The 24,328-nt window shown below is 36.1% G+C and overlaps 1 protein-coding gene across 1 annotated transcript; it reads right to left on the reverse strand.

The window, feature by feature from the left end:
• Positions 1-4,462: 4,462 nt before the first annotated feature.
• LOC123549314 (transcription termination factor 3, mitochondrial-like) lies at positions 4,463-14,128 on the reverse strand. The gene is made up of 6 exons (XM_053545493.1): positions 14,047-14,128; positions 11,844-13,002; positions 9,561-9,705; positions 7,663-7,730; positions 6,929-7,019; positions 4,463-5,277 (listed from the first exon to the last, which is right to left on the reverse strand). The coding sequence occupies exons 2-6, from the start codon at positions 12,948-12,950 to the stop codon at positions 5,000-5,002; spliced, it is 1,689 nt and encodes a 562-aa protein (XP_053401468.1). The 5' UTR covers positions 12,951-13,002; positions 14,047-14,128; the 3' UTR covers positions 4,463-4,999.
• Positions 14,129-24,328: the final 10,200 nt, after the last annotated feature.

The following is a 24,328-nucleotide window of genomic DNA, read 5'->3' on the forward strand; positions in this document are numbered from 1 at the left end:
ATCATTGCAGTATGTTGCTGCATGTTTATTTCAAGTTTTATGAAATTCTACCTGATAGTTACTGAGAAATGGCTGCGGACGGACATTTTTGGGCATTTTTCATTAAATCAAGGGGAATAACTCTAAAGGAAATTGACCAATCATAAAAAACTTGACGGGCATCATCACAGTATGTTGGTTCATGTTTATTTTAAGTTTCATAAAATTCTACCTGGTAGTTACTGAGAAATGGCTGCAGACGCTCACACGGACGGACAATGCCATTTCAATACCCCCCTCCCGATTTCATCGGTGGGGGATAAAAAGCAAACAACTACAAGTTGATTACATTTGTCTTTTTATAAAATATATAATTATGCAAAGAGAGAGAAAACAAAAATTATGAAAACATGAAAGTAGATCTTGAATTGCTTCCCTTTGTAACACTGTTTGTTGACATTTTTTTTTCAAAATGATGACAAAGTCTAAATCTCAGATTTTGTCATTTACATTAAAGAATACACTCTTTTTCAAAATGACTAGACAAAAGGCTTGATCTATGATTTTTTCTTCATTATTTTTTTTTTAATTTGTATTACAAACATACCTATATTTCTCATACATCTATTGAGTATATCAAAATTTATTGGTAACAACATATTCTAGGAAGCCACGTCACTGATTCTGGTTCATACATCCACCAGCAATTTAACAAGTCGTCTTGATTTCTTGCTCATGTTATATAATGATGTTATTTAACAGTGTTGAGTACAATATTGTATACTAATGGACAGGGCTTCGGAAATTTGCCGGTTTGTCGGTTTTGGACCGATTTTTGACTTTTCAGACCGATTCGTGAAGAGAAAAAATGAAAAAAATCGGTCCCGTAAAAATGGACAAAAGTATAAATTTCGGTCTGATATCTCAATACACGATCACCTGCCAAGCAGGAAATTGTTGGTCGCACCCTCAGATAATCAATAAACGTGTCAATCAGTCTGATTGTCACTTTGATAATCGGTCCGTAATTAGCACGTGACGCAATCAGCGCTCACGCGGCACATCCTTTAATGTTAGCAGACAGCCGACTGCCATGTATTAAACATTTTTGACTGGTTTCCAAATGTTTCTGACTGGATCCAAATCATTTCGACGGGGATCCACTTCTTTTATTTAGAATCCGCCGGATGGTTTATTTAAAAAGGTTATGTTTTATCACGGGTAAAAAACAAATGGTCACTGCATTTAATCATGTACATTATAGGTCTTTGATTTAAAAAGACATCACACGAAAAAACGATAAAAATATTTTTTATAATTACTTGATTTGAAAAAATTACATGATTCATTTGTTGGGGCTCAAGTTGAAACAAGTGCGGAAAATCGTCTTTGAAACCCGACTGTACAAAAAAGAAAAAGAAAAAAATGGACCGGCAAACATGAATGATAAAGAAAACCGAAGTGGCGCTGTTTATCAAATTGGTCTTTTAAAAAACGTTTCAGAATGAAATTTTGTTTACATCAGAAGAGGACATATAACTATAATGTAGTTGCTTATTGAAGTACAACGTAAGTGAAATGAAATATGCGTGGCCAACCCGCGTGACCCTTTGGTACTATACATGCGGGGAAATTCGATCTCAGCGTTCACATAACATACACATTCGGTCCGCGGCAGAGTATTCTTAAAATACTGAGGCTGTTTAGCAGAGAATATATGTCGTGTAATTCACTTTGACGCATTGTAATTTATAGAATTCCGTCAAAGAATGAGGAAACATCACAAAGTATCTGCCGTGTATACGGTACCAAAGTCACGTGCGTTGGCTTTTAGACTAGTTACGTACACGGTGTCAATGCCGGCAATTTTATCTCTGCAGGAAAGCAGGAAAAACATCGAAATTTAAACAAAGTAACGATCACACATAACACTGAAACACTGTCTTCATTGTATGGTAACTCGTGGTGACCGGTAACTTAGTTTTAATGCATGACATGCTTATTTCTTTACTCTATCACGTTTTACAAAATATGTAATATTGGGAATGCGGTGGGGGGGTAGCGCCGATGTCACGATTTTCGTTTCGGACCGATTGAGTTATCAAAATTTCCGGAGCCCTGCTAATGGACTAGTACACAGCAGTGATCCACATTTGGAAGAGGCGGATTACCAATTGCTATATATATGTACATTTTTTTCTTAACTTTTTTTTCTTTGCAGTGCATAGCATAATGGAATTAAATTAAGCTCTAATTACTTGAATAACAGGCTATATGACACATCTTAATAATGCTTACAAGAGGCTTCTCACGTACAAAATATCATACTTACCTTAAGAATAGTCATACAAACAAGTTATGTACACAACAGGCCTAAGTGGGCCTAAGTCGCTCACCTGAGGCCGACTTTGACCAAATTAGATCTTGCGTGTAAAAAAGTATTAAAATTTAAAAAAGAATTAATTTTTTTTTTTAATTTTAAATTAAAAAAGACTTTTAAAAGTATTTCTATTTCTAGCTCTAGCAGCCCCTAAAAGTGGCCAAGTGCCTCCATTTGAACAAACTTGGGAGAGGACCATATAATTATGCTACATACCAAGTTTGATGAAGATCCATCAAGCAGTTCATGATAAGAAGTTGTTTAAAAGGTATTTCTATTTTTAGCTCTAGTGGCCCCTAAAAGGGGCCAAGTGCCCCCATTTGAACAAACTTGGGAGAGGACCATATAATGATGCTACAGACCAAGTTTGATGAAGATCCATCAAGCAGTGCATGGTAAAAAGTTGTTTAAAGGTATTTCTATTTTTAGCTCTAGCGGCTCCTTAAAGGGGGCAAGTGCCCCTATTTGAACAAACTTGAGAAAGGACCTTATAATGATGCTACTGACCAAGTTTGATGAAAATCCATCAAACAGTTCATGAGAAGAAGTCGTTGAAAGGTATTTCTATTTTAGCTCTAGCGGCCCCTAAAAGGGGCCAAATGCCCAAATTTTAATACATTTTGGAGAGGACCATACAATGATGCTACAGACCAAGTTTGATGAAGATCAATAAAGCGGTTCATGATAAGAAGTCATTTAAACAAATTTCTATTTTTAGCTCTAGCGGCCCCTAAAAGGGGTCAAGTGCCCCCATTTGATCAAATTTGGGAGAGGACCATATACTGATGCTACAGACCAAATCTGATGAAGATCCATCAAGCAGTTCATGAGAAGAAGTCATTTAAAAGTATTTCTATTTTTCGCTCTAGCGGCCCCTTTTAAACCCCCATTTGAACAAACTTGAAAGAGGACCTTATAATGATGCTACAGACCAAGTTTGATGAAGATCCATCAAGCGGTTCATGAGAAGAATTCGTTTAAAGGTTTTTCTATTTTTAGCTCTAGCGGCCCCTAAAAGGGACCAAATGCATCCATTTGAACAAATTTGATAGAGGACCTCACCAGGATGCTACAGACCAAATTTGGTGTTATTCTGACCAGTAGTTTCAGAGGAGATGTTTAAGTAAAAATGTGGATGCTGGACCATCCACCCTTTACTAATAGCTTACCCTGAACCTTTGGTTCAGGTGAGCTAAAAAAGGACCAGGCAACTGTCTGTTGGTTCCTAATTTTACACAATCAATGGGAAAAACTTGGCCATACAGTGATCTATATTTGTATTAAGTTTCATAAGAATCCATCAATGGGTAACTTTGTTTTGTGGGAATTTACCAATTTAAAAACATTTAAAGGACAATAGCAGTTACTGAAGAGATCCTGATGAAAGGTACGCATGCACACCACCCTATAGTGATCTATACTGGAGTTAAATGTCATGAAGATCCATCAATGGATTACTTGTAATGTTGAAATTTATGGATTGTAAAATAATTAAAGGGCAATAACTCTGGTAAATGAAGTGATCCTGATGAAACTGTGTGTGCACCACAGCCCTACATCTGCAGATCTACATTTGTGTAAAATATCATGAAGATCCATCAATAGGCTACTTAGATACAGTCAAAAATCCCTACATTTTACAAAAATCAAGGGGAAACACTCCTTTTACTGGGTCAATGGGGATAATGCTAAATGTGAGCAAAGGTAATGTTCTATTCAGTCATTATGAAGTTTGGTGTTTCTAATTAAATTACTTCTTGCATTATAAGCATTTTTACTTTTTTTAAATACTCTTGCTTTTATGGGTCAGGGGGGATAATACAATATGTGAGCAAATTTGGCGTGATAATTAATAACCAAGTGAGGTTTGGTGATTCTATCTGAAACACTTTTTGAATTATAAGCATTTTCGTTTTGTTTTTTTTTCCAAACAAATCAAGGGAAAAAGCTCTGCTTTTACCGGGTCAAGATGGATAATACTAAATGTTAGCAAAGGCTATGTGCTAATCAATAATTTTATAATGTTTGGTGATTCTACATTGAAATTAATACTTTTTGAATTGTAAGCATTTTCAATTTTAGAAGGATGGACACAAAGACGAATAGCCAGACAGACAACGGCAAAACAATATCCCTCTGCCTTCGGCAGGGGATATTTTAAGCCAGTAAAGCAGAGGTCACAACAACTGTTTACAGCATCATGTTATCATATATGGTGCATTTTACTGTATCTTTAATACCCACCAAAAACATATGTTGTGATGCAACATAAAATTGCTTGCTATTCTAACAACTGCCACTCCTCGACGATTTTGTTCAGAGATCTAGAACTTCAGAAGTACATACAACTTCAATCGATTGAAACATTGGTAAAGGAAAAAACTAAATACAAGATAAAAATCGCAGTTTTAATTATTTCTCTTTGGATATTCGTTTTAAGTATGTGAAAAGTCTGCATGCTACAAACACTAGATTCCTAAACGTAAATGGTATCAAGATTCATTTCTAAAATATCAATTCCATGTTTCGACATTTAAATTGGTAGTCCCATCACCTAATCAAGATGTCAAAGTTTCTGAAACTGAAATGTCTGTCTATTCCAATTAATGTCATGTGATCTGCTTAAACTAAATCTTATTTCTAGATCGTTCGCAGAAACTGATTATATTCTGCAACAGATGCCTTGGCGATTTCCACACACCAAATATCCTCTTTCGCTGTAAGTAAAGCATGTAACGACACGTAATTTGGCTTTGTTGGATCATACTGGGCTCGTCCACATTTCACAAGGAATCGGTGCCTATTCTCCAGAAAGTAGCGTGTAGTGTCCATTGCTATTGGAGTCTTGGCAATTAATTCATGCGGTAACTCCATAACATTATGAAGATAGTTGAAGGCGTTGGAAGTATGATCCACATCTGTAAGTTATTGTCAATATTTTTATGTTTTGTGGAAAATCTATTGATGTGAAAAAAACATACTTCATGTTTCTCAATTTTTTCAGCAGATGTTTTTGTATCAAATATTTCATATCAGGTATGTGTCATAGACAATTCTTACTAAGTTCCGCAGAAAAAGCTTTGTTAAAGACTGGTCTGAAGGAGAAATAACTCCCAGCAGAGAGAAAAATGTTTTAATAAATAACCTCAAAAGCACCAACTTTGTATGGCAATAAAATCTCATTCTGGGCAGTGTTGCAGAGGTTTCAATATAATGTTAAAAAAAATAACTCTTTCCTATAATGTTCAACTCAAAACCAATTACCAAGTTTTGGCAGATATACATTGTACATTCAATAGTACTGCTGAGCTAGTAAGACTCATAATGACTTTTTGTTTATAATGTGGCTGCCATGTTTTTGCTATGAATATAAAATATGTCTATTTCTTGCTATATCCTATTTTCAATAATTGTTTTTTCCTATATTTGCCAAAGGTTTAGATATTGATTAACATAATAGAAAATATTATCAAGCCCACTGTTTATGATTACCTCCCTTTACTGCTCAACTATATAATCCTTTCATGTGTAATATTGAAAGTAGTGGTTTTCTAACCAAATAATGATGATTAATATTAAACATCTAAATAGACAGCTATTTTATCCCTTTTAAAAACCATATGGAGCTTTAAATGTAATTCAGCTCATCCACTGCTTGCAATTTTAATTATGCTTGCAAATTAAAAAAGATTGCCAAAATTGGTTGTTTTGTAATCAAATTTCCCATCTTGTTAAATCTTTTACTCATGCATATAAAACAGCTTGAAAGCCAAGTGCCATATTAACTCATATTCATTTCAAGGTCACACTTCATGATGAATATGGCTTCACAATGAAAGAATACAATAAAATAAAAGCAACCAAATTACTTTATAGTCCTAAGGAAACAACCTATTTCATTTTAATTTTGATGCTACTCAACCTTTTCTCATCTCTTTTCTACTGTTTCTTCTCAAACTTTTGTCAAGAAATAGTCTTTACATCATCAACATGCATAGCAGGAGGCATTACTTCTCTTCTAACAAAGTATACAAAACTAGTTTCAGTACAGTTGTCTCCCTTTTGGATAAAAATGTAAAATTACTTTCTGAAGTTCTAATGTTTCTATTTTTTCAATGAAATAGCTATTTTTTCTACAGTTTTCCTTTTTGAAATTCTTTTGTACATTTTTCTGATATTTTGCTAATTTGTAGTCTTCAAACAATAAATCAAATTATTTATATTGAAATTATCCTCAATGTAAACAAAAATATCCTTGAACTATGCCAAAATACTCTTACAATATGGAAAAATATGCAATAAAGTCATTAAAATGTGTAAATATGTTCTGAAAACATGCAACAATGCCCATGCAAACAAGAATTTACACGGACTCACAGACAGTACGATTTTAATAAGCTCATCTTCTGTGACATAAAAACATCCTTATAATATGCAAAACTATAATTTTAAAGTCGACATTCAAGCTTTGTTGGTGGAGGAATACCCAAGGCTAATTCTTAAGAACAAAACTTGAAGAAAATCATAACAAGAAAAAGTTATTACATTTTGTGCATATGCAGTACTTACTTTTGAGAAAGATTTTAGGATATGCAAGGAATATGGTCTTCAGCTCCCTGTCTGTAAAACCAAGAAACTTCTTCATGTAAAACTTGCTCTCCTGTAAATCATTTGAAAATATATAGGAAAATTATGTCCACATGAAGTTTCATTAAAATACTTTTCAAGTTACTGCATACTCCAGATTTTCAGATGGATATCAAGCGACAATCAGGCAAACCTCTAATTTCACCCCCCCCCCTCTCCACCCGTTTTCAACTGGTATGGAAATGATAATGCATATAAACATTTAAATAAAAGCAGTGACCTCTCTGAGCATAAAAACCGTATTTTTCAGCCACAGATAGTATAGACTAAATGAACACACAAGGCCTGTTTTGTTTTAATAGGTCTAAAAGTCCCATTGAAAGCTATGGTCAAATGGCAACTTGTCCCAATTCAGTGGTGTAACAAAGACCCTAAGCACTAATGTGGACAATATTTCCTGGATTGAATCACTGAGTTGCAAGCTAGCTGTATTATTATAGGATAATATGATTGTGCTGGATGACGCCTGTTGAATTGGTTAACTATGAATTCCTAAAAGTATGGGTTTCTTCTTTTTGAAAATAAACATTGCATCTCCCTAAACTATCTGTTTCCAGGCAGACTATTCTCTATGTTCATCATAGCTAAAAACTACTTTTAATTGCATATAGATAGATGAAAAGATTAAAAAACCTTCAATCTCCAATGTATTTTACCTTGATTACTGCTGGTTTGGCTATAATCAGCTTCGACAGTCCACTCACTTTCTCCCTCACTTGTTTTCCTGGAATGATGTTGAAAAGATATTACCTTCACAGTTCTTTCATCACTTTAAACATCAAGAACCACAGCTAATGTTCAATCTATTATATATCTTTAAATGTCTGTTAACTTTATTATGGTCTTTTTAAAGTTCACTTCATCCTATAAAGGACATACATGTTAAAATTTCCTGTTTATTTCACACTTTTAAATATTCACTTTATTAAGTTGAAGTTCTTTTCTATTTTTAAATCTGGCGTCCCCTAAAGGAGTCAAGCGGAACGATTTAAACAAATCTGAGGGAGGACCTTACAAAGATACTACAAACCAAATTTGGTGAAGATCTATAATGGTTCATCAGAAGATGATGTTTATAATGTTTTTTCTTCTATTTTTCAGCTCTGGCAATCCTAAACAGGGGCAAAGCAAAATTATTGGAATACAACTGTCAGAGGACCTTACAGGAATGCTACAGACCAAGTTTGGTGAAGTGGTTCATCAGATGATGTTGTTTATTGGTTTTTCTATTTTTAGATCTATCAGCCCCTAAAAGTGGCCAAGCAGAACCATATGAACAATGTTTCAGCAAGGACCTTAATACAAGGACGCTACAAACAACTTCTGTTGAGGACTCATGAGATATTGTTTAACATTTTTTACTTTTAGTTCTGGCAGCCCCTGAAGAGGCCAAGCCAAATTCTTACAAGGATGCTACTGACAAAGTTTAGTGATGACCCATTTAGTGGTTCATCAGAAACAAAAGCTGTCACTAATGGTGACAAATGCCCCCGCAGCACCTTGACCTTTGACCTGGTGACCCCAAAGTCAGTAGGGGTGGTGTACTCAGTATGTACTATCAGCATGTGAAGTTTGAAGGTCCTGGGTGAAGTGGTCCGCGAGTAAAGTGCCTTCATGCAAGAAGTTAACGTTGGCCCCTGTGACCTTGACTTTTGACCTGGTGACCCCAAAGTCAGTAGGGGTGGTGTATTCAGTAAGTACTATCAGCATGTGAAGTTTGAAGGTTCTGGGTGCAGTGGTTTGCGAGTAAAGTGCCTTCATGCAAAAAGTTAACGTCGGCCCCTGTGACCTTGACCTTTGACCTGGTGACCCCAAAGTCAGTAGGGGTGGTGTACTCAATAAGTACTATCAGCATGTGAAGTGTGAAGGTCCTGGGTGCAGTGGTTCGTGAGTAAAGTGCCTTCATGCAAAATGTCAACGTTGTGACAAACGAACGAACTAACAAACAAACGGACGGACAGTTGAAAACTAATATGCCTCCCTAAGGGGGCATAAAAACTGTTAATAGGATTTTCTCTTTTAAGTTATGGTGGTCAACCCCTGAAATTGGTCAATCAGAGCCATTTGAACAAAGATTGAGGTCCATGCAGGAATGCTATCGACAAAAATTGGTGAAGATCCATCAACCACTGATCATCATGAAAATAAGTCATCTTGAGTAAAAAGCTAACTTAGGACCATTCACGACAGATGACGGATACAGCGCCATCTAAACAGCTCATCCTGCACCCGAGGTACAGATGAGCTTTAACCCTTACCATGCTAAATTTCTATAATGAACTTGTCCATCTTTAAATTTGGGCAGTACCATTAACTGTTAAAAGTAGTGCTTAGCAAAAAGATACTGACTGAATGGCGAACAGTGTAGATCATGATCAGAATGCATAGATGTGCAGGTTGATCATGATCTACACTGGTCGCAAAGGCAGACTCATTCGTGTCCAGCATAAGGGTATTATAAAGGACTATTACTATTTTTTCATCTCAAAAGCAAACATCATCTATATATCTTTTTTTATTTCAATGAAGTACTTCAGAAGCCTATCAAACAAACCTGTCAGTCTGAACTCCTGTTGTAGAAATCCTAGTTTAGCATCAACCTTTTCCACAGGTATTAACAAGAACTTTGGATCTTTGTCAATCATGTTTTCTATATCAGATTTCGTAAACTTCTTTGACCGGAGGTAATCAATACGCACCTGTATCATCAAAGAATAACATACAAGAGTAACCAATATAAAATTTACTATAACTGTATTTTGAATTCCATGCAGCTACAACAAGACACGATATACTGTAACCAAGTGGTTTAGACACCAGGAGAGAGGTTGAAGGTTCGACCCACAGTAGGAGCTGTACAGAGCTAGTACCAGCTAGTTAATGAAAGGTAATCAGTTGCCTTCCTACCTGGTGCCTGACATAATTTGGTGTACAAGGCAAAGGTGCCATCAAGTCAAAATTGCTGCCCTTTTGAAAGGAATGACACTATAATTATACACACTGTTTTTCAATATTTACGAACTAAAATGAACAGAACTGCTCAAAAACCCTATTTTGTTGTCTGTATTAATACCATGTACATGTATGTATTATATATAGCAGAGAATTGGTTTTCCGGAGTTATCCCTATTGACTTAATAGTGTTATTTCTAGAGCTCAAAAATGGCAGGGTGCTGTCTAAAAGGGGCAGGGTGCTGCCAAAAAGGGGCCATTTTAAACTAGAAAGTTACTGCAGCAGTAGTTCATTTCTAGATGTTTATAGTTATGTATTTATTACACTTATGATTTTTGTGCACATACTTTTAAATCACAGAATAAAGTGGTAAAAGATATGTTCCCAAAACCAGTAACAGAGTTTACAAAAGGTTTAACATTACTTTATATTTTTTGTCAAACCATTCATTGAAGCTTTTTTCTCAAAAAATGTTACCAAGGATGTCAACTTATTCATATGGATAATTATGATATATAGTGGAGGATTTTTATATGTTATGTGTGTCTAATAAGCTTGAAGCCAAGATCATGTTACAACATAATAAAAAAGTCAGTTTCAGGTCCCACTGTAAACTAATATGTATCAAAATTTATGTCATATTAATTCGGTCTTTCATCAATATTTCATCAACAGAAAAGTGCTATAAAAGTTTGTAAAAAATGTATCCAAAATGTACTATCCGGATACTGGTACACTTTTGGAATGACTTGTGAAAGTGGTTTTTGTTCAGTTTACTTGACTCACTAAGGTAAACCAGAGATAATTCCTCAAATTATGATGATACTTATCATAAAAAATAACAGTGATATTTAGCTTTTTTGAAGGAATAATTGAAAATTTGTTGTTGTTGTTGTTGATCTGTTTTTGACCGGAAGGTCATGGCGATGACTGACGCCAATGAACACATGTGCTGTTGTCGTCTTCTCGGTACTGTATTCTCCTGGTACTTTTACTCATGTTACTTAATTTACACCGACTCTACACAAAGCCAACACATTAGGACAAAACGAACAAACAAAGGAACACAGTGGGGCACCGCCTTGGAACGGTCAGTGGCAAAAACACCACAAGACTGACTTCACCAAAGCTAAAAAAGATATTGGGGACAACTGAACTCAAGAAAAAATACTTGAACTGTCATTGTCTCATCCATGCCTGAGCCCTCGCATAGGAAAAGGGAACATTGCTTATCAAGATACTGCATGAAATAAATTCATTCAATCATCTACTCTACCACCAAACACAGAATACAAACAAATAAAAAGAAAAACGTATTTTTGCATGTTGTTGTTGTTGTTTGCATACGACATCGAGTGTAATTAGAATCGTGAACGGATATCTTTAACTTATTTTTGCTTTTGAAATTCATTAAAATTTGTGGATTTTCTAGTAAAAATGAAGGTAGGATTAGACTGCAAAGATATATTCTTATTATACTTAACAATGGTTTAATTTACAGCTTGCATGAAGAAATTTTACAGGGCGCTTTTCACGTGCTCGGTAATCTGCTGGCCGCTTACGGATAATTTATTAATTGGCGCTTTTTTCACAGTACACATAATCAATACTTTATCAATTACTCATAACACCTCATTGATTCTCGTTACCTGTGTGCACTCGCCGTGACGTAATTTACTGATCAAAAAATCAGCGAGACATGTCTACAGGATAAAGGGCGGGATTTAGCAGAAGATCAAAGGCAGGAGGGAACATTACAAGGGCAGCGTGGGGGCAATTAAAAAGGGCAGGGCGGGGCGCTCCGCTGCGTCGCTCTAGAAATAACACTACTTAACTTGGAAGGTTGTTATCTAATTTCTGCACTCAAATTTGGAACATACTTACCCTCAATTTGTTTACATCTTGCTGGAAAATCCAGGGACATCTTGTGAACACCTCACCAAGTTTATCTGCTGGCACACCAATGTCTTTCAAAGTCCAGATATAGGGCCCTACATCCTTCTTAAAATTCATCTTCAAAACATCTTCAATCATTCCTTTCTTCTGAACAACTGAAAGATCTACTCCTAATTGTACTAGCTTCTGGAGAACTTCTGAATCGTTTACAATAGGTCCTACATCTGTAAGGGCTGGTATCTCAACTTTTTTCACTCCTGGAACCTTTAGCTGTCCTTTTTCTGCTAGATCGAGATTATATTCCTCTTCAAGTCTTGCCAGTTCAGAATTTGTTTCAGAAGTAACAATATCTGCTGCTTCTTCCTCTTCCTCCAACAAAGACTGTGTGATTGACTTTGGTTTATAATACATATTTGTCGTAACCAATGATTTTCCATGATTCTTTCTTACAGTTTCAAGTTCCTGCCCTTTTAATGGTACTAACTCTCTTCCTACTGTTTCATCATCATCAAAAAAGTCATCATGATTATCATTACTGGCATCACTGTCAAGTTTATCTATCAAGTTACTCAAATCTAATGATTTCCTGCGATTCTTTTTTACAGTTACAAGTTCCTGCCCTTTTAAAGGTACTAACTCTCTTCCTATTGCTTCATCATCATTATTAAAAGAATCATCATGATTATCATTACTGGCATCACTGTCAAGTTCATCTATAAAGTTACTCAAATCTAATTCATTTTTATGAACAGATATTTCACTTTTATCTTTGTAGTTTACTATTTTACCATAAAGTGCTACATCATCATTATGTTTATCTGTAATAATATCACCTGATTGATCACCATCTTGAGTCTTTTCCCCAACATTTCCACTCCTTTCATATTTCAAATTGTTTTTGTCATTGCAATAAACAGCTGTTGAATGGACATACCTTAAACAGACATTGTGACTGTACTTTCTTACCACATTTCCATTTCTTATTTGTGCCTCACTGATATTTAACATGTGTATTCTTCTTATAATTCCTTGTAAACAACTGTAAGTCAATCTGTTATGTTGCTCCAAGAATAATCTTACTGCCTGTCGTAACATACTTGTATCTTCCTGCTGCAATGCCTATGCAGTTATTTCATGTCATCTGTATCTGAAAAAACAGGACTGTCAGTGATATCAATGTATAAAATGACAATATGAGCCACGCCATGAGAAAACCAAAATAGCGGCTTTGCGACCAGCATAGATCCTGACCAGACTGCGCGGATGCTGTTCGCTTTCAAAGCCTATTGCAATTAGAGAAACTGTTAGCGAACAGCATGGATTCTTACCAGACTGCACAAATGCTGTTCGCTTTCAAAGCCTATTGCAATTAGAGAAACTGTTAGCAACCAGCGTGGATCCTGACCAGACTGCGCGGATGCCTCTGACCGCCATTACATGAAGACGATTGAAACGTTAGAGGTTTAAATTTTTTACAACAGAAATTCTTGATAAATATGTCCTGTTCTTATGTTTTTTATTTACTATTTATGATTTAAAACAACGAGTAAACAGTTAGGACTAAAGAAAAATCGTGACTACTGATAAATCGTAATTTCAATCGACCACAGTTTCCACCACAGTTTTGATTGTTTCTGGTTGAAACCTCTAGGTACACAACGTAAAATATCAAAATGTAAAATCGGTCTACCCGAGGTCTCATTATTTAGACTAAATTCCTGGTTAGGTTTCAGTATGGGATTCGTTTCAGCTCAGAGATCCATAACAGCATATAATCATCTCTGAGCTGAAAATTTTTAGCTATGTAGAACAAACTGCTAACTACTGCGCCACTGACTCCCTGTATAAATGGGGGGGGGGGGGGTCGGAATCTACATAATACTTCCAACAATCATTAACGATTATGACTGGAATGACAATAATGTAAGGCGGTCTTATTTAAAACAGACATTGCAACCAAACTTTTACAAGATGATCAGTATATATTTATACAGATGTGTCCTAGAAGGAACTTCTGCTATGCTTTAACTTGTAAATGACGAATTATTTAGCTGTCCGAATACTAGTCTACTATTTCTTTTGTGAAGGAATATTTGATGACTGTACTGAAAATTATTCCGACATGTAGTTATTTCAGTTTTAAAGACTACATTTTAGTGAAATATTAGACCTAATCACAGATTATACTTACTATCGAATAAATACAGACAAAACCGTGTTTTCCTCAGTCAGTGTGGAGGTTATGTCCACTCCGCCGACCACTTCTGAACTAAATCGCTGTCATCTCTAGTTGTTAAAAAAAAAAAAATTAAGTGATTCATTAATTTTATTTTTTGGTTTTAACGTCGCACCGACACACTTATAGGCCTAATATATGAATCATTAGTTGTAAGGGACTGTCTGACCTGTAATTTGAATGCATCAAACGAAAAATGCAGATCTTTCCATGTGGGTGATGGTTTTTTTTATCTACGAGGTCTTGCTGGAATTATTTTTACGACAAATGAAACGAGAACTTGCCTAAACTTAAATATTCACAGAAATGGAAATGAAAAACAAAACTGAAATCCGTATCCGAAATATTGTAAGTTTTGACTTTGTTCAGAAGTTAGTCTTACAGTTACGTAGAGAATGCCAAAAAAGTAAATCTATCCATCGTCATTATTATTATTATTATCATCATACCACATTCACAAAGCACTCTTTCCATGCACATGTGCACGGCTCAAAAATGCTTTACAGAGTGTACATTCCAAAAACGCAAACAATCCAAATCATTTAACAAGAGGACCAAGATGGCCCTAATTTAAGTCGCTCACCAGTGTAACACACCATGCATAACAGTGTAAACATGTATTACCTAGTGATTTCATAGAGACAAAATATTCTGACAAATTTTCATTAAGACTGGACCAAAAAACATTGCCTCTTGAGTGTAAACAAGCATTTTCTTTGATTTGACATAGTTACGTTAGTTTTTTTTTACCCCACATGACCCAGATTCGAACTTGTCCAAAACTTCATGAAAACAAACATTCTGACAAAGTTTCGGGAAGACTGGACCAAAAAAGTGACCTCTGCTAGAGTGTATACAAGCTTTATGATTTGACCTAGTGACCTAGTTTTTGACCCCACGTGACCCAGATTTGAAAGCATCCAAGACTTCATGATAACAAACATTATGACCAAATTTTACGAAGATAGAATAAAAAATGTGCCCCTAGGGTGTAAACAAGCTTATTCTTTGATTTGACCTGGTGACCTAGTGTTTTACTCCACATGACCCAGATAAAACCAGTTTCACGCACATCAAATGAACAAGTGTTAACAAGCTTTTCCTTTGATTTGACTGGATCACCTAATTTTTGACCCCATATGACCAAGTTTCAAACTTGGCCTAGGAATCATCAAGATAAACATTCTGACCAAGTTTCATGAAGATAGGATCATAAATGTGGCCTGAAGAATGTTAACAAGCTTTTCCTTTGATTTGATCTTATGACCGAGTGTCTGACCCCATCTGACCCAGTTTCAAACTTGGCTTAGATATCATCAAGATAAACATTCTGACCAAGTTTCATGAAGATAGGGTCATAAATGTGGCCTCTGGGTTGTTAACAAGATTTTCTTTTGATTTGACCTGATGACCTAGTTTTTGACCCGACATGACCCAGTTTCGATCCAGGCCTAGAGATCTTCATGATAATTATTCTGTACAAGTTTGTATCAGCTCAAAGCATAAATAAAACCTCTATATATGGCAGAAAGGACCAAAATAGAAAATTTTGCAGCTTTCAGGGGCAGTAACTCTAGAACCTATGACGGAATCTAACCAGTTTTTGAAAGGAATTGAGATCTTATTGTGACTTAAGTTGTGTGTGAGTCTGGTTAAAATTAAATATAAAATGTCACTTCTACCGCTATCATGTTCACAAGATAAAAATTACCAAATTTTGGCTTTTTCAAGGGTCAATAAGGGGCCGTAACTCCAGAACCTATGATTGGATCTGACAGATTCGTCATGGAATCCAAGATTTATTGTTGTTGAAGATATTTTGCAAATTTGTATCAAATCAAACCATAAATGAAGTCTCTATATGGCTGCAAAAGCCAAAATAGCACATTTCGGCCCTTTAAAGGGCCATAACTCTGGAACCCATGATGAGATCTGGCAAATTTTCGAAAGGAACCGAGATATTGTGCCAATACAAGTTGTATGCAACTTTTATTAAAGTTGATTGCAAATTGTGGTCTCTATCGTGTTCACAAGCCAAAAATAGCAAATTATGGTCATTTAAGGGGCCATAACTCTGGAAACCATGACGGGAGCTAGCCAGTTTTCAGAAGAAACCGAGATATTATGCCAATACAAATTGTGTGCAAGTTTTGTTAAAGATGATTGCGAAATGTGGTCTCTATCATGTTCACAAGCCAAACATGGCAAATTTTGACCATTTAAAGGGCCATAACTCTAGAACCCATGATAGGATTTGGCCAGTTTTCGAAAGTAACCGAGATATTAAGCTCGTACAAGTTTTGTGCAAGTTTGATAAAAATCAAATACAAAATGTGGTCTCTATCATGTTCACAAGGAAATTGTGGACGGGTGGACGACGGACAAAGGGTGGTCATAAAAGCTCACCCTGTCACTATGTGACAGGAGAGCTAAAAAAGAAAGAGAAACAAAACATGAATATAAAAATATAGATGCAACCAAAAGAAGAACACCATATGCACATATTGCCGGAAATATGATAAGTGACTTTAAATTTGAGATACTGTTCTACGCTTTAACATAACAACAAAAATGTATGACAGTCTGCAAAATGTTTACAAAGAAGTTGATTCTTAGCAGGTTGATCTTGCCGGGAAAGGAGTTCCAAATCTCGGGAGTTAGTTGACGTAAAGATTCGATGATCATACATCACAGTTTAAGTCTTTGGCACAACCAATCACAGCGTATCATTGAGATATTAGGGTTCTATATAATTTTCTATCAGATCCCTTATATAATCAGGGGACTACCGTGTAGAGCCTTAAAATAGTGTTGGGCATCACTTAAGATTTCCACAATGAAAATATGTACAAAGATATGCATTAATTGACAAAAATGCGATTAATTATTTGTGCCAAAAATAAATAAAAAGCTGACCTTTTGATTTTACACAATAGGGAAGTATTTTAAATAAGCACTACTACCAGCATTTTGACTATCAATATTAATAGAATAATGAAATTTTATGATTAATTTCTTTAATTATGATCTTGAATGAAAAACAATAGTAAATGTCCCAAAATCGCAGGCTTCCCAAACGTTAACGCAGCACACAAAAACTGGTGGCATCAAAAGTGGAAGGGTGTGGGTCCAAAGCACTCTTCCATATGCGTGTCTCAGTATGTATGCTCCTTTGACATTCTCATAGAAAGAGTCTGATGTAGGTGAGAATAATTGTAGTCTGCGCATCTTATGAACGGTTTTCTTTCCCATATTTGATGCACAAACGTCAAATCTGATATACTAAGCTCCTTTCTTATCCTAACAGGCTGCAATGAAACAGCTTCTTCAAAAACCTTGTTCATATCTGCATCGACATATTCACTTTTGCCCAGATTGAACTTTATTGACAGCTGCTTGGCAACGGCTGTCTTTCCAGTGCCACTTAGCTGGGTGACATTATCCCATCCAGAGAGACAGGGCATGAGCAGGTGATAACTAGGACATAATAGCTTAATGTTTTGTGAACCTTACATCCACTTTCGTCCACTGAGCACCAGTTCCTTTCATTAGTATATCCTGCTCCGTGCAGCCTGTGTGTGTCAGGACCATATGTTATGCCTGTGTTTGTGTCAGGGTATTCAGTTTATGATTAATAAGGTTCAACTGATAGATAAGGCCATGAGGCTACCTGTTATCTTCAGTCACAAGTTAACAAACACAGGCTCCTTAAAGATATAAATGAGAGTTGTCATTGATAGAGTAGATTTAAAGATTAGCCAGGAGGAGGCTGATGTCATAATTCCACAGCAGTTTGTGTGTGAGCAGAATTTGCGACAGCGACATGTGATGACAGGGTTTCCCAAACCCGAGCGGCAGCATGAATGGAAATTCGTATTAAGGCAGTTTTACGGTATCAAAAAGCAACGTTGGTTGGCCATCTTGATGGTACTTTCTGCCCTTTCCTAAAATTTAGTTCTTATTATACATTCCCTGTTAAGTTTGCATGAAGCGCAACAATAAAACGTACGGTCTTTGATTATATAAACCCAAACAATTTTAATGCGAAACATTAATGAGACCTGCAAACACAATGGTCCAGTTGGAGCGTTCCCAAAACGCACGCCACATTGATGTATGTATGCATGCATGTATGGATGGATGGATGTGTAAACGATAGACATATTACACATGAAAAACTATACAAAGTTAAGTAAATATACGAAACAAAACACATTAAGGATTACGCGTAGTGCTGCACTGTCTTAGATCGGAGGGTGGTAAAAATACTGGGGAGATTAACCTTTAGCCTGCTGGCGGCATGTGATTTTGGCAGGCCAAGCTGATCATGGTCTGCACTGTTTACTATTCAGTCAGTAAATTTTCAGCGAACATCCCTTTAGATAAAACGTTGTATTGCCCAAAATGAGTGGACCAGTCCATTTTGGAAATTTAGCAGGCTGAAGAAGATAACTGCGTGCAAAGCCACACTCTTTATCCATACCATTTTCCAAAGTAAGCTAGAGGACAGTGTAAAACGTTATCTCGACAAGGTGAATCCCTGAAATACGTACTGATAACTAGCGGCACAATATGTAAAACTGTAAAATATATTCAAAAAAGTTACAGAAAGCAGAGCTACAAGATTGACTGAATGAAGGACCCAACCAAACAGCTGTAAATGACATGATAAAAAATGAGGTGTGTCTCAAAATAGATGAAGTAGCAAAAATGATAGCTCCAAAAGTCGCCAAACACGACAAAAAACAATGAAAATTCTGCAGTAATAAAAACTGTTCACTATATATTAACTAACTTTCTAAATATAACTTTCAATCAGGTAATCCGGCAGTTTTGCTATTTTCCTGTTTAGACAATACTCACAGTGAGGACACTAGTCAGTGAGCAGTACTCACAGTACCATGCATACTACTCACGGTAATGTGAACACTACTCAGTGAGTAATACTCACAGTGCTGTGAACACTACTCAGTGAGCAGTACTTACAGTTCCGTGAATACTACTTAGTGAGCAGTACTCATGGTGCCATGAACACTACTCAGTGAGCAGTTTTCATGGTGCCATGAACAATACTCAGTGAGTAGTACTCAAGGTAATGTGAACACTACTCAGTGAGCAGTACTCATGGTACCGTTAACACTACTCAGTGAACAGTACTCACGGTACCGTGAACACTAGCAGTGAAAAGTACCCACGGTACCGTGAACACTACTCAGGGAATAGTACTCACGGGACCGAGAACACTACTCTGTAAGCAGTACTCACCGTACCGCACCGTACTCAGTGAGTAGTACTCACGGTAATGTGAACACTACTCAATGAGCAGTACTCATGGTACCGTGAACACTACTCAGTGTGCAGTACTCACGGTACCGTGCACACTACTCAGTGAGAAGTACTCATTGGGCCGTGCACACTTCTCAGCGAGTAATACTCACAGTGCCGTGAACACTATTCAGTGAGCAGTACTCACCATACCGTGAATACTACTCAGGGAGCAGTACTCACGGGGCCGTGAACACTTCTCAGCGAGTAATACTCACAGTGCCGTGAACACTACTCAGTGAGCAGTTCTCACTGCGCCGTGAACACTACTCAGTGAGCATTACTCACATACCGTGAATACTACTCAAGGTAATGTGAACACTACTCAGTGAGCAGTACTCATGGTACCGTGAACACTACTCAGTGTGCAGTACACACGGTACCGTGCACACTACTCAGTGAGCAGTACTCACTGGGCCGTGAACACTTTTCAGCGAGTAATACTCACAGTGCCGTGAACACTATTCAGTGAGAAGTACTCACCATACCGTGAATACTACTCAGGGAGCAGTACTCACGGGGCCGTGCACACTTCTCAGCGAGTAATACTCACAGTACCGTGAACACTACTCAGTGAGCAGTTCTCACTGCGCCGCTCACTGCACAGTGAACACTAGTCAGTGAGCAGTACTCACAGTACCGTGAATACTACTCAGTGAACAAAACTACAGTACAGTGAACACTACCTAGTAAGTAGTACTCACAGTGCCGTGAACATTACTAGATGATCAATGTTCTGTGAAAAGTACTCAGAGCTGTGATCACTAAACATTGATCATTAGCAATGATCACTGAGAAATTGTAACCCCAGCACACTTAGAGTCTTTCTCACTGAACATTTCTCGCCACACCAAAAAGGGACATCGTTGTTAAAAAAAAAAAACATGTGACCGTGCGACCACATACACGCATCACAGGATCGATGCCCCTTTCTCTAACGAAAAAGGGGCGACATTTTTGTCAACTTACCATATCCCCCTTTGGGTCAGGTTATCAGTCAACTGTTAAACAAAGGGTTTGAAGAAATAGTTTATATATGGCATCTTTTATACTATTAAGCAGGGTAATAGTGTCAATTTGTTTTCAGTTTTGACGTTTAAGACCGAATATGATTATATATTTTTTGGGGGAAATTATGACGATGTTTATTTTTTCAGCTCCTGTAAAACTGATTTATCAGACTTTTAATTATTTCAGTAACATCGTCGAAACGTTTTTAAAACGTTTTATAATTTTCTATCAAGGTGCATATATTTCAAGTTATGCAAAAATATCATCTATTTTTGTATGCAAATCTTTGCTTGAGGCAATATGCGCTCAATAACTGAATAGCATTGAAAACCTGTCTATGGATAATACGACATTATTCCTGTCCATGATGACAAATATAAATAAATGTACTAATATACAGAGTTTAGAACAATTACCGTAAATGAACCAAATAAGTAGCTATCCAGATGTTCTAACTTTATAATGGATTAAAAAAAACCTATCCTTGGGGGCGGGGAATACAAAACATAAAACAGAAGTAGAAACTAACCACAATATTTGTTTTTCATACCTGATAACTTCAGGAAGAAAATTAGACACATGTATCAGTATGTATCAACTTCCTCAAGTACTTTTCTGTTTACCTGCTTGTAATGCGCGTACAAAGTCACATTAGTATATGAGTACCTTTCACAAAAGTTTTACTGTAAAAGATCAATCATTGTCATTCTTTGTATCAGATAATCCTTTTGTGCCATTCTTTGAATTCTTTCAAAAGGATTTATAAGTTCTAATTTTCAAACTACAAATTACTGATAATGAATGGATAAAATTTGTATTTTAACAGGAATTTGATCTTTTGACATATTTTTTTACCTTTGAATGTAACAATTTAAATGTTTTACAATTAACGAAAGGTGTGTTGCAATAATTCTACAAAACAATGCATCCAGCAATTTATTTCATCAAACGTGAATGAAGAAAACATTATTTTTTTTTTACAAAAAGCACCGTTTTCATTTCATGGCGGCCATCTTGGATGCCAACTTGGATATCTCAACTCGCCACCATTTATGCAGTTTATGCCGGCACTTTCAGAATCTTCAAACTTTTACGAACATTTCGGTATATAACATGCCTTGTTAAAAATTGGGTTTGGGTTACCCCTAGAAATAGTGGACATTTTTGGCCAAAGTCACCTTACCATTATTAAAAAAGAAACACAATGCAATGGCAACTCTCGTCAAAGCCACCTTTTGCGAATGCTCCTTTATTGGAAGGTATTCTTAACCTGACCCTCATCTAAGAGTCATTACCGTAAATGGGCGTTACCGCTCGGACAGGGTGATTGATATTATGCGCCATTCTAAAGAACTCAGAGGATGCTACTTTTTATTTTTCAAGATAAGTTGGGCCATGCCAAACTGACCTCATTGAAAATTTCATCTTCAAGTAAAACGTTATTCGCCCGCTCGCATTTGTAGTAATTGTGCCACTGAATAGGAATTGCGAAATGATCCGTAAAAGGATTTTAAAACACTATTTTAACATAACATGGTTCGACATGTTAAAACTATGGTTCCCTATACTGTAACAAGATCAGAATCTGAAGCAATTCACTAACACTTCAAAAATCAGGATATTAGGATTTACATTCACTTAGCATTCTTTCAGAGCAACCAGTAGATATATGTTATTGTAATATTGTCGCCTAAGAAGTATAAAATGCATAGAGTCTGGAAAAATGACTACACTATTGCATGTCAAGGGTTTTTGTCTATGGCTAAGTGGTTTGAGTAATTGCCATTGAGTCACTTGCCCTACACTCGTTAGATCTCGTCAGTCTACCGATGTCACTGGAACTCTGTTTAGACGTTTCTTGACAAATTTATTCTAAAGTAACGAAACTAAAACTTAATGAAAATATTTGTGAAGAAAGAAAAAGTGCACCTGATTATTCACCCAAAGATCTCATCAGTAACAGCAAAGTTATAGGCATTGACTTTGATGAAATGGACTGTTGGAACTATGTTTTATACATCAGTGACTTGAAGATTGTCTAGATTAAAGTTGTTCACCTGTAGATTTAACATTGGATTCAATCAGTAAGCAGTATCTCTGCTCTTGTTTTTGACAAAATGGCATCTTTGGGAACAAAAAATTTTTGTAATAGATTAGTCTATATATTTTAACAATAAGAAGATTATACCCCATGGAATCTGTGAGTTTCAGTCATTTCTATTGAGTTTTATTTACCTGTAAATGTAAAAAGTCAACAAAAAAGCTAAAACTCACAAATGGCCTTAATTTAAGGAAAAGATTCATTCGCAAAATCAATACGCTGGAAAAAGTTGTAACTTTATTGATTTTTACAGACTATCTGTAAATATTTAAATTTCTTAGACATTTGTACGCTATACAGTGGTATTATTTATCAACGTGTTAATTTGAATAATTTTTAAAAAGTATAAAAACGAGGGAAATACCTCGATCGATTCATGAAAAAAGTACTGTAAACCTAGAAATGTTTTCGCGCTTTTTAAATTAGCGACTTTCGCGGGCAGTATATTTCCGTTAATTAGCCGCGAAAACTCTGATCTAAGAAAAACGCGAAAGATTCTAGCTTCCGCTTAAATAGATCGCTATAAAATGATCTGTACTTACACATACCTGGATATTAATATCTCAAATTCTAGTAGCGTCCGCTTCGAGTGCGGGAGGTCGTGGGTTCGATCCCCGGCCGCGTCATACCAAAGACGTAAAAAATGGTACTAGTTGCTTCCTCGCTTGGCGCTCAGCATTAAGAGGATAGTGCTAGGACTTGTCAGCCCGGTGTCAGTATAATTTGACTGGGTGGGGTATCATGCCACGTGTCTGCGGCATGATATTCCAGTGAGGCAGCACTGTAAAGTTGGGCATTGTGCTCACTACTTCAAGTAGACACCGTCGTTTATATAACTGAAAAATTGTTGAAAAAAGACGTTAAACCCGAACACACACACACACACACACACACACACAAATTCTAGTACCACAATTGTATAAAATGAGTGTACAAATCCACATTTAACTCAATTGATTGACAAGTTATTTCTGTATGATGTAACAGCCTTTTCAATGTCGATCCGTCAGGCAAACAGGGGATAAAAACAGAAACAATATGCATCTATCGAACGACATATACATGTAATTCGTAGTCGGCAGCCAATGCAATATATTATTTGTAAGTAAAATATTGTGTCTATTTCTGCTAAGTGTGGTTTAATCGCCTAACAAAAGATCGCCCCCAAATCGTTTAGTAAAAATTTTACTAAGGGCTATCAATCTTTTTGAATTGGCCTTGTTAAGTACAGTTAAGTACAAAATTTATTGTCAATTTGTGATACTTTTCGGATATCTTAGTTTTCATAAAAGCAGCACATCCACAATTCCACTATGATATAAAATTTCAACATAAAGAATAAATCATTATTATGTCCGTTTTATTTCATTTTATTTATTTATTTATTTTTTTATTTTTTTTTGCATTAAAAGATATATCATGATACATTAAAAATTCAAAACGATCCTACTACCTAAAAATGATGTAAAATTTATGTTTTGATCTTGCAAAGTAAAACTGCGGCACACGAAAAACCCAGTTTCAAACAGTAGCTCTTGAATGGCTTCGCGGAAGTTACGCTATTCTTGGATAAAGTGTTGGCGTTTTTAACCAGACTGACAACTATCTAAGTTTTTCTTTCTTGAAAACACAACACTTGCCATGTGTCTTTCTTCGCAATGAATGTAATGGTCCGTCAAAATTTAAATTACATGTTGAACAATTTAATAGATTGCGCTCAGCAACCATGAAATATTGCACAATCAGTCGCTGGATCTATGAAATTTAAGTCTACCATTTCTATCATACACATACATATTT

Source organism: Mercenaria mercenaria, chromosome 6 (genome assembly GCF_021730395.1).
Source record: "Mercenaria mercenaria strain notata chromosome 6, MADL_Memer_1, whole genome shotgun sequence".
NCBI classification, from domain to species: Eukaryota; Metazoa; Mollusca; class Bivalvia; order Venerida; family Veneridae; genus Mercenaria; species Mercenaria mercenaria.

Excerpts from the sequence above, each read along its gene's own strand:
- LOC123549314 (XM_053545493.1), bottom strand. The coding sequence starts at position 12,950 with ATGTTACGACAGGCAGTAAGATTATTCTTGGAGCAACATAACAGATTG. Across the intron at positions 7,731-9,560 it reads ACAGGAGTTCAGACTGACAG|GAAAACAAGTGAGGGAGAAA; the intron begins GTTTGTTTGATA and ends ACATCATTCCAG. Across the intron at positions 5,278-6,928 it reads TCCTAAAATCTTTCTCAAAA|ATGTGGATCATACTTCCAAC; the intron begins GTAAGTACTGCA and ends AATAACTTACAG.